The sequence below is a fragment of the Clarias gariepinus genome, chromosome 2 (genome assembly GCF_024256425.1).
Source record: "Clarias gariepinus isolate MV-2021 ecotype Netherlands chromosome 2, CGAR_prim_01v2, whole genome shotgun sequence".
In the NCBI taxonomy this organism is placed as follows: domain Eukaryota; kingdom Metazoa; phylum Chordata; class Actinopteri; order Siluriformes; family Clariidae; genus Clarias; species Clarias gariepinus.
The window spans coordinates 22,100,355-22,117,140 of record NC_071101.1 but is presented as its reverse complement, the minus strand read 5'-3'; the positions used below and the strand labels follow the sequence as shown (position 1 = coordinate 22,117,140).

The 16,786-nt window shown below is 37.7% G+C and overlaps 1 protein-coding gene across 2 annotated transcripts in view; it reads right to left on the bottom strand.

The window, feature by feature from the left end:
- trim44 (tripartite motif containing 44) overlaps window positions 1-14,142 on the bottom strand; it is a 60,527-nt gene extending 46,385 nt beyond the window's left edge. Inside the window, exons 1-3 of one of the 2 annotated variants that reach the window (XM_053486818.1) lie at window positions 13,963-14,142; window positions 7,581-8,152; window positions 3,948-4,025 (exon numbers count right to left, since the gene is read on the bottom strand). In XM_053486818.1, coding sequence (XP_053342793.1) covers window positions 3,948-4,025; window positions 7,581-8,093 — 591 coding nt within the window. In that variant the 5' untranslated portion in view covers window positions 8,094-8,152; window positions 13,963-14,142. Of the gene's footprint in view, window positions 1-3,947; window positions 4,026-7,580; window positions 8,153-12,812; window positions 12,951-13,962 lie in introns of those variants that run through there. The other variant, XM_053486826.1, reaches the window with a different exon arrangement.
- Between the last annotated feature and the right edge of the window lie 2,644 nt (window positions 14,143-16,786).

Here is a 16,786-nt window from a genome sequence, read left to right as displayed (position 1 = left end):
TCGTCTTACAGGTTTCACTGTAGTTATTATTTTAAAATAATAATCACTGACAGCATACTAGAATAAAGAAAAAAAAGTGGTGTTTTGTTGCACATACGCATACGTTTTTTAATTTATGCAGATTGTTGAAGATTATAAATAAAAAAATAGTTTAAAGTTCAGTTCAGTTTATAGCATCATCCTCTTCCACTACCAGTTTCACTTTGGTACAGGAGGACTGTGGTTTATTATAGTAATCTACAGCTGATGGAGTGACGACAATTGCAGTCAACAGCCTGTAAACACCTTTTATTTTCTCCAGTCCATCAAACACAATCAAGTCGTTCACTGCAGTTGCAATTTTGACCAGACAGTTCCACTTCACTGATCATGTGACAGACAGAAGCATGATCTTTGACTGCCATTTTTATTTTTGGACATGTCACATTTTTGAAATGCGGTCATTGACTGTCAAAACCGCACAAGTTCAACACAGAAGGATGTACTGCACCCCCGCCCCAAAAAAAAAAAACAGTGTAGATAACTTTGCTTGCCTAAGGAAAGTATTTTGTCAGAATGAGTGAAAGTCCAAACATAGAGCTTATTGCATTTTAAAAGAAGCAGAAGGAAAAGAAGGTGCCTTCATTAGTCAAATACAGCACAGTTACTGTAAATTCTCCTCTTTGCGTATCCCAGCTTGTTAGGAAGATCTGGTCAGATCACAATATTAGTTATGCTATGGTGTTCCAGGAGCACAGGAGGTTAAGAGCCTTGCTCAAGGGCCCAACAGTGGCAGAGGCTTAAACCTTCAACCTTCATATCAGTACTCCAAAGCCTTAACGCTTAACCTCCAGTACTGAGTTACAACTGCCTATAAAACCTGTCCAATATCCAAATTGGAATACCTTACATCTCCATACCTCTTACTTCTGTAGTGTCATAATTCTCATTTCCAAATTAAACTCTGATAGGTTTACACTTTACAGTGCAGCCTAATGGTCAATACTCCCACCAGATTTGTATAAATTCCTGTGATTTTTTTTTTCACCAAAACTACTATTTTTGAGCTTTAACTATAAGTGTACTTACATTTCTTTGAAATTATATAATTCTTAGCATTTTCTAAAATATAGAGTGACTTTAAGCGCTTGTAAGCTTCTAACGCACCCAGAGCCTCTTACCCTTATAAGAACTGTGCTAAGCTGAGCAGAAAAAGAGAAGATTATATAAATAAAGAGGCAATCGCTATGTGTGTGTCGCTATGTGTGTGTGTGTGTGTGTGTGTGTGTGTGTGTGTACCTGCACACACAAATAAGGCTAAAAGAGAAGAAGCAAGAAAAGATGATGACGAGAAATACAGAAGGACAAACAGAAAGAAACAGGGGAGGCGGAGGAGGAAAAAGGGTTGTCTGATGTCTGAAAGCCAAAGATGAATATTTCAGCATATTATTCAACAGCATTCTGGGAGACAGCACCAGGTAATGCTAGTTCCTTTTCACAAGATGTTCAGATTAATCTCTTATACAACTCTTTTATAATACTCACTGGTGCTGAAGTTCTTGAGTCTAAAGAGCATGGCATACAAAAGGCACACTAATCACACCTGTGATTCCATTTCCAGTCGGTATAGAGAGAAAAAAATCTTATATTGTAAGCATAATTTGCTTAAAATATATATGCTGTCAAAATCCAGGTGGTGATGAAATGTGAGATGCTTGCAGACTGAAGCAGGAGGAATGGATAATTTCCAGGCATATTTTTGAGAAGTTACTGGAGGATGTCTCTAAAGCTAATCAAAGACATACAGTAGTGGTGTGAAGTTCGTTACTACTCTAAAGTTGAGTATGTTTAAACAGTAGCACATTTTGACAGGTTTTATTTCTCACAGTAATTTGCCTTTGATTATAATTAATTAAGCAAAGACATATCCTATATTTTATTCATTTTCACAAGGTGCTTTCGAATCAAACCAGAACTTTTGATTGTGCAGAATCACAGAACACATGTACGAGAGTAAAAACATCTTTTATTTCTCTAATTCACTTATCTCAGTGATTGGATACCATCGAGGTAGCCATGATTGGACTGCCTGCTTCACGTCTGAAACACCGACCTCCCAAGAACTCCTTTGACGGCCCAAACGTGTGGAAATGGCTTGGAGCGTGTGGCAATAACTCCTAGCCAAGACCCAGAAATGTGCAAGTGGTGTATGTAAAAGTTTGTGTGTACAGGTCAAACAGATGTGTATCTGTTACCTGTTGGCATCAAATATCCACTGATCAGACATTCTACTTGTTGCATGTTTACAGGAACGACTTCACTAGGTGTTACAACCACCTTGGTCAGGTTTGCCATTTACGGACGTACGACCTTCTTTAAAACATCTGCACCATTCGAATGTTTTACTGCAACCAAGAGTCTTATCACTGTACCGTGCTTGACATTTCTTTGCAAATGTCAATCATTTTTATGCCTTTATTCACAAGAAATTATATCGCAGGCTCTGGTTTTACTTGAACGCCCCTCACAGTTCATACTGTGTAAAATCTGTAAAGACGTTTCTGTTCCCATCATTATGACAATTATAACAAGTCATTCCCCTCAGCAGCTCCTATTTTTTATTTATGTTAATAAGGCAAATAGATGCAGCTTATGTTAGGGAAAGTCTTGCCCATATTGGAAAACTTAAAATTCATTGTTAAAAAGGACTTATGTAATTCATGTTTTAGTAATTTTTAAGCATTCAGATGGGTCTCAAATGGGTGTGTACAAACAAAAAAAAACATGATAAACAAATAACATTCCCTGCTTTTTATGCTTTTTTATATTGGCTGGGGCTAAAGAAGTGAAATTAGATTAAAAATTTGGAGTGAAATAAAGGGCATTTAAAGTATGAAGAAATGGCATTATATAAAGGCTATTTCAACTGGAACATTAACAGGCACACTTTAGGGGACCTCTGGGACCTGTGTTAACTTGTTAAAAAAATGGTAAAAATTTTGACTTTCAAAAGGGTCGACACTATAATTTCCTTCCACTATGCTAAAAAATACTAAATTGTTCTCACAAAACACTTGGTGTATTATGAACATGGGATTTATCTTGTAGTTTAACCCACTGTCTAAGCTGCTGATATAGAAATTTAATCAGCACCTTTTGATCAATACCATAATCTTAATTCTGTATTGATGCTAATTGTCTAGGCCACATTGTGAAGAGCCATAATGCAAACCTGGGCAAATACATCTGATATACAATATTCAAAGCAAAATGTTTACGGAAATTATTTAATTATTACATTTAATTTTTACATAAACAGATAAAGTCTCAAAAAGAAAAAAAAGAAAGAAACAAACAAAAACTCGTTTTTGAAGAGAGACCTGCCAGCAGGGTAGTGTATATAGTTTCAATAGGCACACACATAACAACAAATAGATGAAATAAAAAGATATGGAAAATAGCAATTATCTACAGCGGTATTTTCCATTGGAGACAGCTTCCACACTCTTTAAACCTGATTTACATTCTAGTAGTGAAGCCAATTAAGCGAGTTTTTGGTTCTTTTTTGTACAGTGCTGTATGATGCAGGGGCAGAATGCTTATATTATCTTCCGCCCAGTTCTGTCCTGACATAGGAATAAGCCAGCTGTTTATTTATTTTTTATTTATATATTTATTTTTAAATGTTTACCTTCATTATAACTGCTCACTGTACGATTTATATCCACTTGAGAAAAAACTAGGCCAAATATAGAATAAAGTCCATGTATTGTATTATTGTTTGGAATCATAACCATAGACAAGACTTGGTAATGAAAAAATAAAAAAATGTACTCTGGAGTATGTTCATATTTTAGGGGGAAAAAAACTCTTCTCTTTCCTCAGAGCGCAAATGTAATCTTTAAATTAACCATTACCTCATCACGCCATATAAATATCATACTCGGCAGTCAGTCTGGCACACTTACATCTGGACTAGTCCACTTGTTCTTGATCTTCTCAGACATTTCTTGAGTGCACGCTAGCAGGTCAACGCCCTCTTTACCCTAATAGAGAAAAAAATATAAGAGAAAAGACATTTAAGAGACATTCTTTTCTGCTCATCACACAGCATCCGCATTCAATTGGGCTGCCTAAATGACTCAGGGCTTCAAGTGTAAATGAGGCACAGAGCAATTAACTTCTAGCCTTTATGTAGCATCCTATTTGTTGAAGCCCTTTTTGAATCAATAAGATGATTCTTCATATCTTACCTTCTACATCTCAGACAGCAAGCACAGACATCAAACTGGGTTTAGCTTCATTTTATTTCTGATCAGTGTGTGTGCTTTTTGTGTTGCTATTTTCTAACACTATGTCTAATTAAATGTTTAATGCCATGTCTTGCTTAACAAGGGAAATAAAGAGTAGAAAAGTGCTGCATCGATACTGGTCTCAACAGCCTTATTGCTACCAGTTGTAGAATTCCACTGTTTCTGTGTGTAACAGTTAATTAAGGTTGTTATTGATTTGCTACCTTGTTACAGTGTCCTTAATGCCAGTCTTTAATCTCTCGCATCAGCATATTCTAAATTTGTAAACCTGTCTGATATGCCGCATCAGTTCACAGCACATTTTCACTTACTATAGATTGTTACGCTACATGGTCAAAAGTATGGGGACACTCTTTATGAACAGCACATGAACGGGCAAGGAGGACTGGGGTGCGGATTGCAAATCGGTTCATTCCCTACGGGTGATAACCATTTCGAGGAACCAGACATTTGGTTAAGCAGGTGTGTTAGTAGGAGGTTGTCACTGAACTGGATAATAGCCCTAATACAGGGTGATTCACTTGAAAGAGGCCCAGAAAATTCTGTAATAACGCTTGCTATGAAAAAGTATTCTAAAAAAAAGATAAAAATAAACGCTACATACCTTGACGAATGTGCAATAAATTGCATTACATGAGATGTTGGGGGGGGAGCGATTTCACGTTGGATGTTTTCCTACAAACATTCACAGACAGGAACACCATATTTCGTCCGAAATTTATTTCAGTCCTCATAACGAGACACGCTGCCCATTACTGTACACCACCATCCTGATAAGAAGTCGAGTGACTGTGTGAAGGGGTACGGTGTTAAACGGCGGGATGGCTGTCTGGCGCCTACCTTATCAGTCCCACTCAGGTGCATCCTGGCGTGTTCCCACCCATTGACTGTGCCTCTATGTTGCTGTAATATTAATAATATATCGTATTAAGGTTGATCTCTTGGTTCAGATTATGGCTGTGCATTTACATTTGCACACAGAAACTGTGATGAACGTTAAATATCACAGCTTACATTAGTATGTTAGATTGACAAAGTAATGAAATCTTTTTTTATCTTTAGTTATAGGGATGACACGAATCCTCTCTGTTAGTGAAGCCATTTCGATTTATAACCGCATTAGAATTGAATATAGATCAGGATTTCAGATTTTACTTCCCGATATCTACATTTAGAACCCACCATTTTAAGTGACCAAATTATTGGCACATTTGGTTGACGGGTGCTTCTTGTTGCCCAGTTATGCCATGTTTAAAAAGTTAATAGCGCCAATTTGTACTTCTGGTCTGACGCCGGAGTTACTCCTGTGAAAACTGTATACTTTGGTAGAAAAGATGAAGACCAGAACCCTGTGTCTATGGAAGAATAGTAAACAATTTTGATGCTAAGTAAAGACTAAAAGTCAATCCGAGGACAAACACTGTGAGAGAAAACCACAAAAACAAAAGCCAATGTCATCACCAACAACCTCCACAGGGCAGGTGTAAAGCACAATCTACTGTTTGAAGAAGACTTGGAGAGAAAAAATATAGTGGGCGTAGTACAAGATGCAAACCACTCTTCAGCAGTATGAATCAGAAGTTAATCTACAGCAATATGATGAAAAGGCCAAAGTGAGAAGAAAAAATCGGATCATGATCCAAATCATAGGAGTTTACTGACCAAGCACAGAGGAGGTGGTGTCATGGCTTCAGCTTGCATGACTACTCCTGGAACAAACTTACTTTACTGATATACCTCGAGATTGCCTCAGCAGAATGAATTTAGACATCTTCAAAAACATTCTGTCTTCCATTTCACAGAGAAATGCATCCAATCTAATTTGGGGGAACTTCACTGTGCATCAAAGCAATGAGCACAAACACTCAGCAAACAGATGAAAGTGGGTCGCCAACTTGCTGCAGTTATTGCAAGCATGGTATACACAACCAAATATTAAGTGTGATTTATTTTCCTGCTATCCATTCCAAGACTTTTGCTCATTAAAATGTGTGAGGTTCTAAGTAGTTTAACATATTCAGAAATAAATATCAGAAAATAAGAGGTGGAATTCTAATCTATTGTCTTGAATTTGTGTTGTGGTCTCCAGCCCAAATGTCTCATATACGGTATTAAAAACATCAGAATTGACCGTGCTGTTCCAATACTTTTGAAAGTGACTGTATTTTGATCTTGATATGTACTCATTGGCACACCATAAAAGCTAAAGGTGTATATTTTGGTGATTATCTTTGCTATTGCTGAAACATGTTCAGATTTTGCTTAACATTTTATGTATGTTAAATTTAAGAAAAGAAATCTAAGTATTTCATGAACTGTCAGTGAAAGATCTATCATGCATCAGTCAAAGATACTGTACTGACCATTAGAGGGGTAATGGTCTGAACTGCAGTGTATGAAGATTTGAAAATGGCTTTGTGTGTTTAAGGGCTGCCGAAGATGTGTTTTGAGCAACCTTCATTAAATCATATGTAGGATGATGCGTGTGCTTTATGAGCCATATTTACAATATGTTTTGCAAGCTATATTATGACACTTTAACATCCACTTAATATGGTTTCAAACTTTTTTTTTGCATCATCATCATCATTATCATTGTGGATTATGAATTTACACATTCTAATTGGTTACTTAATTAAAACATTATAATCTTGAGAGGGAAATTTGGTGTACCGTAATGTGATCAAACAAATTCAATCAAGATTTTCTTTTCTGTTTGTTTTGTATTGTGTAAGTGGATTGACATTGGTTAATGCTTAGTGAACACTTGTGAAGAAACTCAATAAAACAGAGAGAGAAAGTGAGAACATATTATCTTATACGGTATTAACATTAACATATTAACATATACAGTTGTTTGGTAGAAAATCAGAAATGTGTAAATAAATAACAAAAGATTTACATTTAAATGTTTAGAACATTATTATTTTAGTATTATCTGCTTAATGTAATCTGCAGAATAATTTTTTTCTAATTTTTTTTGCTTGCCCCTTACCATAGGCTAATTAAATTAATGTTATTGATGTCTTATTTAATTTTTGAAGATATATATTATTTAGGTATCATATACGTGAATGTTAAATTTTTCAACCAAGCTTCTATTGGTCAGTCTTTTCTGTGGATGAACATAATTAAGTTATAATAAAGAAGAGGAAATAAAATGATTAAATCTTTCTTTTGTAAAACCAATTAACATTCAAGGTTAACATTTATATTTTATTAAACTAAAAATGCTACTTTTATTTTTATACAATATCACAGCAATTAAGGCCATCGAGTTGCACTGACCTTCTGCCACATGTAGGCTTCCCGGAGTGTTATGATCTCGTGTCCTCGGTGCTCTCCCTGCACAGCACACAGGACACACACAATCTTTTCATCCTGTTTGCAGTACAATGAACCCTCCTGTCCGTGTTCCTTACATCTCAGTCTTTCTACTGTCACAGTGTCTCTCTTTCCTGATTCACACCCACTCTGCTCCACGTCCTGCTCCTCCATCCTTTCACCTCCACCTCCAGCACCCTCGGCCTCCTCCAGCTGGTCTTCATTTGCCTCGGGTTGAGCGTTGATGTGGCCGTTGACATTTAGTCTAGGCTCTGAGGGGTTGTAGGGCTGAATGGGATGTCTCGTGCTGCGTGTGTGTTTTTCGGCGTGGACAACGCAGAAGGCGAAGCGGCAAATCACACACATTTGCGCAGCGGGCTGTGGTTCATCTGGTTCACACGCATCACACGTGCCGTCCATCTGAGGCAGGTCATCTTCATCGCTGCATCTATCCCAGCATGCTCCAGGAGGGTTCATATTGGAAAACAGGGAAAGGATGGGTAGCAGTCTAGGAAGTGAGAGAGTCCCAGGGAAGTCTAGAAGGAGAAAAGAGCAATTTAAAAATAGCCACAGCTCAGGGAACACGGTAAACACACACAGAACAAATGTACTTTACTCAGCTTTCCACAGCTGAGCACTAGCTCACTGCACTAAATCACTCTGACTGTTCCCTCCTGCTTTACTAACAGAAAGACGAAAACGGTAAACAAAACCTGAGGTTCTGAGAACGTCCAATCTGCAGTAGTCAAGGTAGTTATTTGCAAGTCAGCAGCTATAAAGTGCAAGCTAAGACTAAAGTTCTTAAGCCTCAATGCAAATCAAGTCAAAATAAGGTCTGGGCAGTGGAGAGACTAAGAAATTGTAATGCAGATTGAGGGAGTAAAAGGTACTGGTTCTGACTGTTGAAGAAACTATGTATATGTAAATTATGTTTGTAGTTTATTTAAGCAAGAGAGTTGAAAAGTCCATTACGTAAAAGTCCATGTGAAAGTCTTATATGCTGGAGACATTTAAGTAAAATTCTAAGCCCATGTCACTGAGATTATAGTAAAGATGGAGGTGGACTGATTCAGTAACACATTATGATTCTGTTGTGTAGCAATTCATTTATTGCCATGCTGGATCCAAAACGCTTTTTTTTCTCTACTAAATTACATTCATATCCAGTACTCTAAAAAAAAAATCTTACGTACCCTGTATTGTTTAGTACAGAATTTCCTGTGGATATTTATTTTTAATTTTATGACTTTATTAACTGATTTTCAAACATTAATATTTCACCATTAAATTTAAAGTTAAAGAAAAATATTTATTTAAAAAAAAAAAAAAAAGTTTTGCCTGCAAAAAAGAAGCAGGTAAAATGTCCAAGTCAACGTTCTCAGTGAACTATGGGTGGTTCTGCAGGATGCTCAGTAAAACTTAGTTAAACATTTTCTTATAAAACTGCACAAATTGTACCCGACACTAAAGGGTCCTCAAAGCCTTTTTCACATCAAACTTTGTTTCATTTGTTACTGTTTGCAGTTTTCAATCATTCTTGATTTACAGCATTTATTTGCATGTGCCGGAGACTTCTGCACAGCACTGTATGTTTCCATTTGAGATTGTAAAATGTTGTTATTTTACATTTAGGCATTTGGCAGACGTCCTTATCCAGAGCGCCTTTATCTTATTATAGATCTGAGCAGTTGAGGGTTAATGGCCTTGCTCAAGGGCCCAACAGGGACAACTTGGTGGTCGTGGAATTTGAACCTGGGACCTTCCGAACCGTAGTCCAAAGCCTTAACCACTGAGCTACTCCTGACATTCCTCTGTACTGCAGGTGGAATTAAACTATTCAACAGCATCCTGTGTGGTGGGAACAAATTATTTGCTCCTACCTTTTTAGATTTTCCAAAAAAAAAAGGAAATTAGGAATTTATAAAATTGCAATACTAATTAAACTGGCACCTACAGTAGGTATCGAGATCATATCGGGGGGGCCCTGGTGATTTATTCTCCATTTTTGAGAAAAAAGAATATTCGCATAATTTGTAAAAAGTTTTGTAAGCACTTGCAGATCCAATTATCATCATTAAACTGTATGTCATGTAAAAGAATCAATAAAAAAACAAATGAAATGGTCTAGTTTCCAAAATTTAAGGTGTTGGTTGATTTACAGTGTCAACTCACGCACCGAGCAATACGCAAAAAAAATATTCCACCTTAAAAGTTGCCAGTAGCACAGTAAATATTGCTGTGTTTCAGAATGATCGTCTTACTGCTGCGTAATATTTTTAGCATGATAAAAACTATACACAAAGTCATGTAGTCGGGAATCAGAAGTACGTAAAGGGTCTAACAGAGTAGTATGATGAGGTCTGACAAAAAAACAGTCATTAGCACCGTAGAAAGGATTATTTTCCAGGACGAAAAGTGTGACCCAAAAATGTGTTGTGCAATACACCACGGTCATTTGCCAACAATTACACTGCTGAGTTTATTAATGAATGACACATCATGCTCTTTAACCATTTATAGTTTACATTTAATATTACAGAAGCTGCACAAGACTAGTTAGTTTTCCCATTTTTACGTTTCAGCAGCTACAAACCGCATCTATTTTTTCTTTTCTTGAGACCCACTGTTCACGGAGTTGGAAAAATGCCACTTGAGGAGGTTTAGACACATTACAAGATTATATCTCACAACTGACTTAGGAGGAGCACAATGTGCACCCACAAGGAACAGAGATAGATAAGAGAGATAGATGGAAAAATGGATGGATGCATGAGTAAATGAATCAGTTAAGTTAATAAGACCATAAAATGCAGCTTGTCACTAAGAAATTGGAAAGTGAAAGTCATCTGTCCTGAAGACTCTCCAATGGAAAACCTTCCAAACGTTATAAGCGCAGATATCAGAGACTTTTCCACACAACACATTCTGTTGAACAATAACTTAAACCAATGAAATGCAGCATGTTCTGACCAACCTTGGAAATTTAACAGAGCTTTGGTATAAATACCTTTTTTTAGATTCTGCCCCATTTGGTTGCTGTTGGTTGTGGTGCTGGTTTATCTGCTTTTGAATGCACTAACTGTTTTGATTTATAATAATATGCTTTCAGGGGCTGTGAATAATAAAAACACATTCAACCATCAGCATCCATCACAAACCCACACAGACTCTTGATGACAACTGCTTGTGATGAACAATATAACAAATATATCATAATGCTCACAAATTACACAATAATGTCAATACTGTAAACATTCTATGACAAAAGAAGGGTGCATGGGGGCCCTTTTGAAAACCTACATGAGGAATGAGATGCCCTACAAACCAAATTAAAGTAGGCATTAAAAGGAGGCACCTGGGACAGGCCATTAGTCTTTGGAGGTAACACTGAGAGTTTAAATCACTTAAAGCCCCAGCTTATATTATTTTGAAAGCTGAGATTGCTATGATTTAGAAACCGTTATGAATTATTAATGAATATAATTAAAGTAGCATGCAAGATGAGCAGTTAAAAAGTCAGTGATGTGCATCTGAAGTATCTTTTAGAGTTTAAGAAGTGAGAAAGCAATGTTAAATAATGCACTGTAATATGTAACTGGTAAAATGCAACACCATAAACTTTTTCATATTAATACTCTATTACTATACCAATTTTAATAATAGTTTAACAATTTCTATTATTATTCTTTTGCCATATCTTTTTTATTTATTTATTTTTTTACAGTTTGACATTTTTGGGTAATTTGTTGGCATTAGAATAGACATGATGATTTTTTGGTCACTGCCGCTGTCTTCAGAAATCTGTGTGGGTATGTGACTGAGACTGATGTTTGAGCGTGTTTCCATTATTTACAGTTGGAGAAAGCATTTTGCGACTACAAATCAAAACAGTTGTTGTCTTTAAAACCAGGTTAAAACGTGTTAAAACACAAGCCACACAATTACCTTCAAGAACCAATTACAGGAGATGGATTTGATGAAAATGGACAGCAGCAAGTTGAACGAAACAAGATAGAAAAAGATACAGTCTTAAAATTTAAATAGAAATAACTGATTAAAACAAGTAAGGTTACATATATACACTGATCAGCCATAGCATAACATTACATACAGTAACATTATCACATGGGCACCCAAGGCTCACCCATACCCACGAAAGCCAAAAGCCAGCCTGTCTGGTCCGATCGTACAGAAAAAACAATGCAGCAATAAGACAATGCTGACCACAATAGAAAGGTATCAGAACACACAGTGCACCACAGCCAGGTGTGCCGGCAAAGAGGCCAAATCTACAAGCCAAGCCAAGCCAAGCCAAGCCAAGCCTGACCCAGCGTACAAATTCCCTAGATCTCAATCTGATTGAGTACATATGACACATCGGACAAATTGGTCTGATCCAGGGCACAAGAGGAACCTACACAATATTGGGCATAATGTTTTGGGTTATAATATTATGGCTGACTGGTGCATTTATAGTCTGCCTAAAAATGTTTTTACAGGAAATTACTACAGGCAATCAGCTGTTTTCTCCACTATACATTATTTAAAATTTGTCAGTGTGATCCTTCTGCACTTTCAGTATTGGTCAAGGGACTGACAACATGATTATGAAATTCATTTGTCTCAGGATGGGAAACTTTCCATTAGTCTACTTGCAATCAATTTTTCTAATTTTCTGTTTGGAGCTTGTAGAAACAATCAGTAGAAGCGTTTGAGTAATGACAATGAACACAACAAGCAACATTCAGAAATTTAATAAACTCTTAAGGACTACCCCAAAAAGTTTTCTTTTACTGTCAGCTCTTAAACTAATCTAAAATGTCCTACAGTGACACAACCAGAAATACTTTTGCTAGCAGAAAAACAACTCCCTTTGCACATTACTGATAATCATAGCTGTGGCCAGAGGTTTTGACAATGACACCATTATAAATTTTCACAAAGTCTGCTGCTTCAGTGTTTTTAGTTTTTTTTTTTTTTTTGTCAAATGTTATTATGGTATACTTAAGTATAATTACAAGCATTTCATAAATGTCTATTGCTTTTATTGACAATAGAATTTTTGAGACCTCTGCAATTTGCTCTGGCATGCTGTCAATCAACGTCTAGGGCACATCCCATTCTGACTGATGGGAGCCCTTGCTTGCATAATCACTGCTTGGATTTATCAAAATTTGTGGTTTTTTTTTTGTCTACCTGCCTCTTGAGGATTGACCACAAGTTCGTATTGGGATTAAGGTCTGGGTAGTTTGCTAGCCATGGACCCAAAATTGGACCCCCACTTGGTTATCGCTTTTGAAGGTGCTCCCACATGCAGGAAAAGGCCTTGTGATTGAGCCATGGCTGTAAAAGAAGTACAAAGTTCAAAGTAACTACAAAAAAACAGGGCTTTTCCATTTTGGTTTCCTCTAATCTCATGACAAATCTAATTAAGAAAGAGGGTAAATTTTGTTTAATTTCATATCAATAAAGTAGTTAAAAACTGAATGTTAACCCTGCCCCTCATGACAACTTACCAAATCCTTAACACACACACACACACACACACCTGTGTTTTCATACAACTTACATCTTGCAGTATGTGATGTGCAAGCATGAACCTGTATAAACACTGAAGCTCTGTGTGACAACTGATATGTGATACTGATCTGATAATGCATGTGCTCTAAAAACCAAGCCGACAAGAAGCTGCAAGTTTGCTCGTTGGCTGTCAGGAGAAATCTGAGACATGTTGAAGATCCAAGGTCTGTTTGACACCAGCCATACCCACACATGTTCGTATTATAAGTTCTGACCAGGATAATGCCCAGATACAGATTTATTTTACAGGGTAAAAAAAAAAAATAATAAATTAATAATAATAATAATTCTTCCATGTCATGATCAGAACATTCGGTAAAACTCTCTTGCACGTTAAGGAACTATTTTATCCTGGTCATGTTTGCAGTTGATCTGCAGAGGGATATTTGGTCTCACACGCACACACACGCACACACACAATAGGCCTTCCTCCAAGTGTCCAGCATCAAGTCTCGACACTCTGACGCCACTCAGTCCTTCCTTTCTGTCCCTCTGCAGGGCAACAGATACAGAAAAGAGACATGCTGCTTCACCATGCTTATTCCCATGAACTATTCCCTCAATCCCTCTTTTATTCTCTCTCTCTCTCTCTCTCTCTCTCTCTCACACACACACACACACACACACACAGAACGAGACATAACCTTGTTCTTTTAAATTCCTGCAACAAAAATGTCCAGGCCCAAGCACACACACACAAGCACACACACACAAACACACACACAAACACTGTCATGTGCAGCTTGCTGTGTGTAAATCACTGTACCTCTGATCCTGTGAGCTCGTCGTGGGAAAAAGCTACAGCTCGCAATGCTTTGTCTTTTGTTTAGTTTTTTCTCTCTGTGTCGGTTTATGTTTCTCAGCAGTTGAAGTGAAGCTAACACTTCCTTAGCCTTGCTTGTGCGTCATCCTGCTCCTGCCTGGTTTGCTTTCACTTTCCCGCTGAGATGACCGAAGCCGCTGCACTTCCGGGTTCTTGCTCGGGTTTTTGTAAACTTCCTGTTTCTGTTGCGACAGAATGACAGAGCGAGCGACATGCTCATACTGCAGAGGGAGTGAGAGAACAAGACACGCTCTCACTACACACACACAGAGAGAGAGAGACGCTGGTGGCGACAATAAAACTGCATTTACCGTCTTAGATAAAAACAAACAAACATATGGAGTGTTTCCAACTTTTTTTTTCTCTTCAGAGCTGCGCATTAACCGCAACAAAATAGTGACTGTTTATAACTCATACAGAACATTCTGGATTCATTACAAACAAGTCAAATACAGTAGTGGTCAGCACCGTAGCCTTGCACCTTCAGGGTCTGGGTTCGATTCCCACCTAAGTTCTGCGTGCTTAAAGTTTGCATGTTCTTTCCATCCTTGATGGGTTTCCCCTGGGTACTCCAGTTTCCTCCCACAGTCCAGAGACTTGTTAATTGGTGTTCCCAAATTGCCCGCAGTGTTTGTGCCCTGCGATGGATTGGCACCCCATCCAGAGTGCCATAATTCTGCTGAGATAGGCTCCAGCCCCCCTCCATCACAACCCTAAACCCTTCCTAAATCAGTCATTTAAAAAACAGAGAAATAGAGAAATGTCTAACTTCTAAAAAACATATAATCATTTATGTCCTTTATTCGTTCACAGCTTTAGCCTTAATTACTGCTCCAATGCGGCATTTCTTAGGAGCGATCATGGCATGGAAGATTTGTTATCGTCCTCTTGATAGTAGCCCATCGATTCTCTATGTGGTTCAGGTCAGAAGTTGGCTGGCAAATCAAGCCAAAACAAACCAGTTATGTGGTAGTTTTGGCACTGTCGGCTGGTGTTAAGTCCTGCTTTTGTTACTGAGAGAGAGAGAGAGAGAGAGAGAGGAGACAAAGATGAATGATGAATAACCTAGCCTTAAGCTCAGCATGCATATCATCAATCACAGTTGTGCCTTAAAACCACCTGAATACCAGAAGAACAAGATGAGTAACATCAGGTCATTTTTGATTTTTGCACTTTTATAAATAAATATTTTAACTAAATAAAAATTTCAAGAAACTGTGCCATTGTTTATCCTGGGAGCGAAAATTTATCAATCAATCAAGCAATTAATCAATCGATCTATCTGTTTTAACTATATATTTTTAACCATGTCACCAGAAGTTGTAACTATTTCTGGGTTTCTGTCATCGCAAGGTGGATTCATTAAGAGCTCTTCTTGACTCTCTCTCCTTTAAGTGCCTCCCACATGCTAGTCTTTTTACATTACACAAAAGCAACCACACTAAGTGTTTAACACCAAAGCTGCTTATGTAACCACTCTGAACACACACATTGCAATTTAGTATGACTCACATATTCATGTTCAGTGGTATGTCGTATCGGAGAATGCTGGAACACACCATCCTGCGTTTTTAGAATGGCACAGCTTAAATGACATTATTTTACTTTGAGGTCAGCCTGCCTCAGAACCTGTCATGGATAAATAAGTGCTTTGACCAGTCATACTGCAGCCGAGGCTGCCTAATGTCACCCGTTGTTTGGTATAACGGCTATAAATTGTCTGCTGCCCTGTAAGAAGAGTTGCTAAAAGTGAACAGACCCTCATGAAAAAAATTGTGCAAGTTGGAGGCAATTGCTTTCTGCTCTGCCTTGTCTCACCCTCTTGACTAATGTAGCTAACCAAAGCAATGCCATGTCTGAAAGGACCTACAGTACCTCTCGTTGGAGTTCCTTATTAAGCACTTTAATTGTTGTTTGTGCTTTTCTTAACATATTACTTGTCCAAGAGTTTTAAGACTGATGGTTTTCATTGTCTGTGACATAATGAACCAGTATACTGTAAGAATGTATTTGTTGCCCTTCTGTAATTTGCTCTGGATAAGGGTGTCTGCCAAAGACCATAAATGTAAAGGCAAATATAGATGAATGAATCAACACATGTCTCAAGTAATGTCTCAAAACTGAAAACAACTAAGATGGTTGTTTTGATTTTACCCCAGAGGGACTATGAGGAGCATTGTGGACGTATCTGTAGTGATTATTTTTCACTGTTGGGTCATGCTCCCAAGCAGACCCTACTAGCATTTACAGCAAAAAATGGTTCCCCTCTTTCTAAGACAACAGCATGTCACTGTTTGTGGTGTTTGGGTTCCAGGCATTGCGTGATAAATTGTCACAGATCCTGCATTTTTAGGGGATTACAGCTGTGTCTACCATTTACTATCCTAGGATCCTCAACAAGAGCCAGTCTAGCACATAGCGACCTGGCTGAATCTGAATATCAGGCATAATGACATCTGCAACACTTTGGCTAGGATTCTCAGTGCCATTATTTCACTTCGATGAACCGTGCAGCCTGTTTTATTGTAAAGGAGCTTTTTTCTAAGTTCACTGTGATATACAGCACCATAATGTGTGCAAGTAAGTAGTATGTGTCTAGAATGACTTTTTCCTTGTTGGGGGTACATAAGTTTTTGACAGTGTTCGGATGCCTCTGGCCTGCAGGCAAGACAATGCTGTTTGCATAAATCCTGACCTTGTGGTACTAAAGAGAGGCTGAATGTAGAACATTGAATTTGAATGCCTATCCTCTAAAGGCATATCTTAA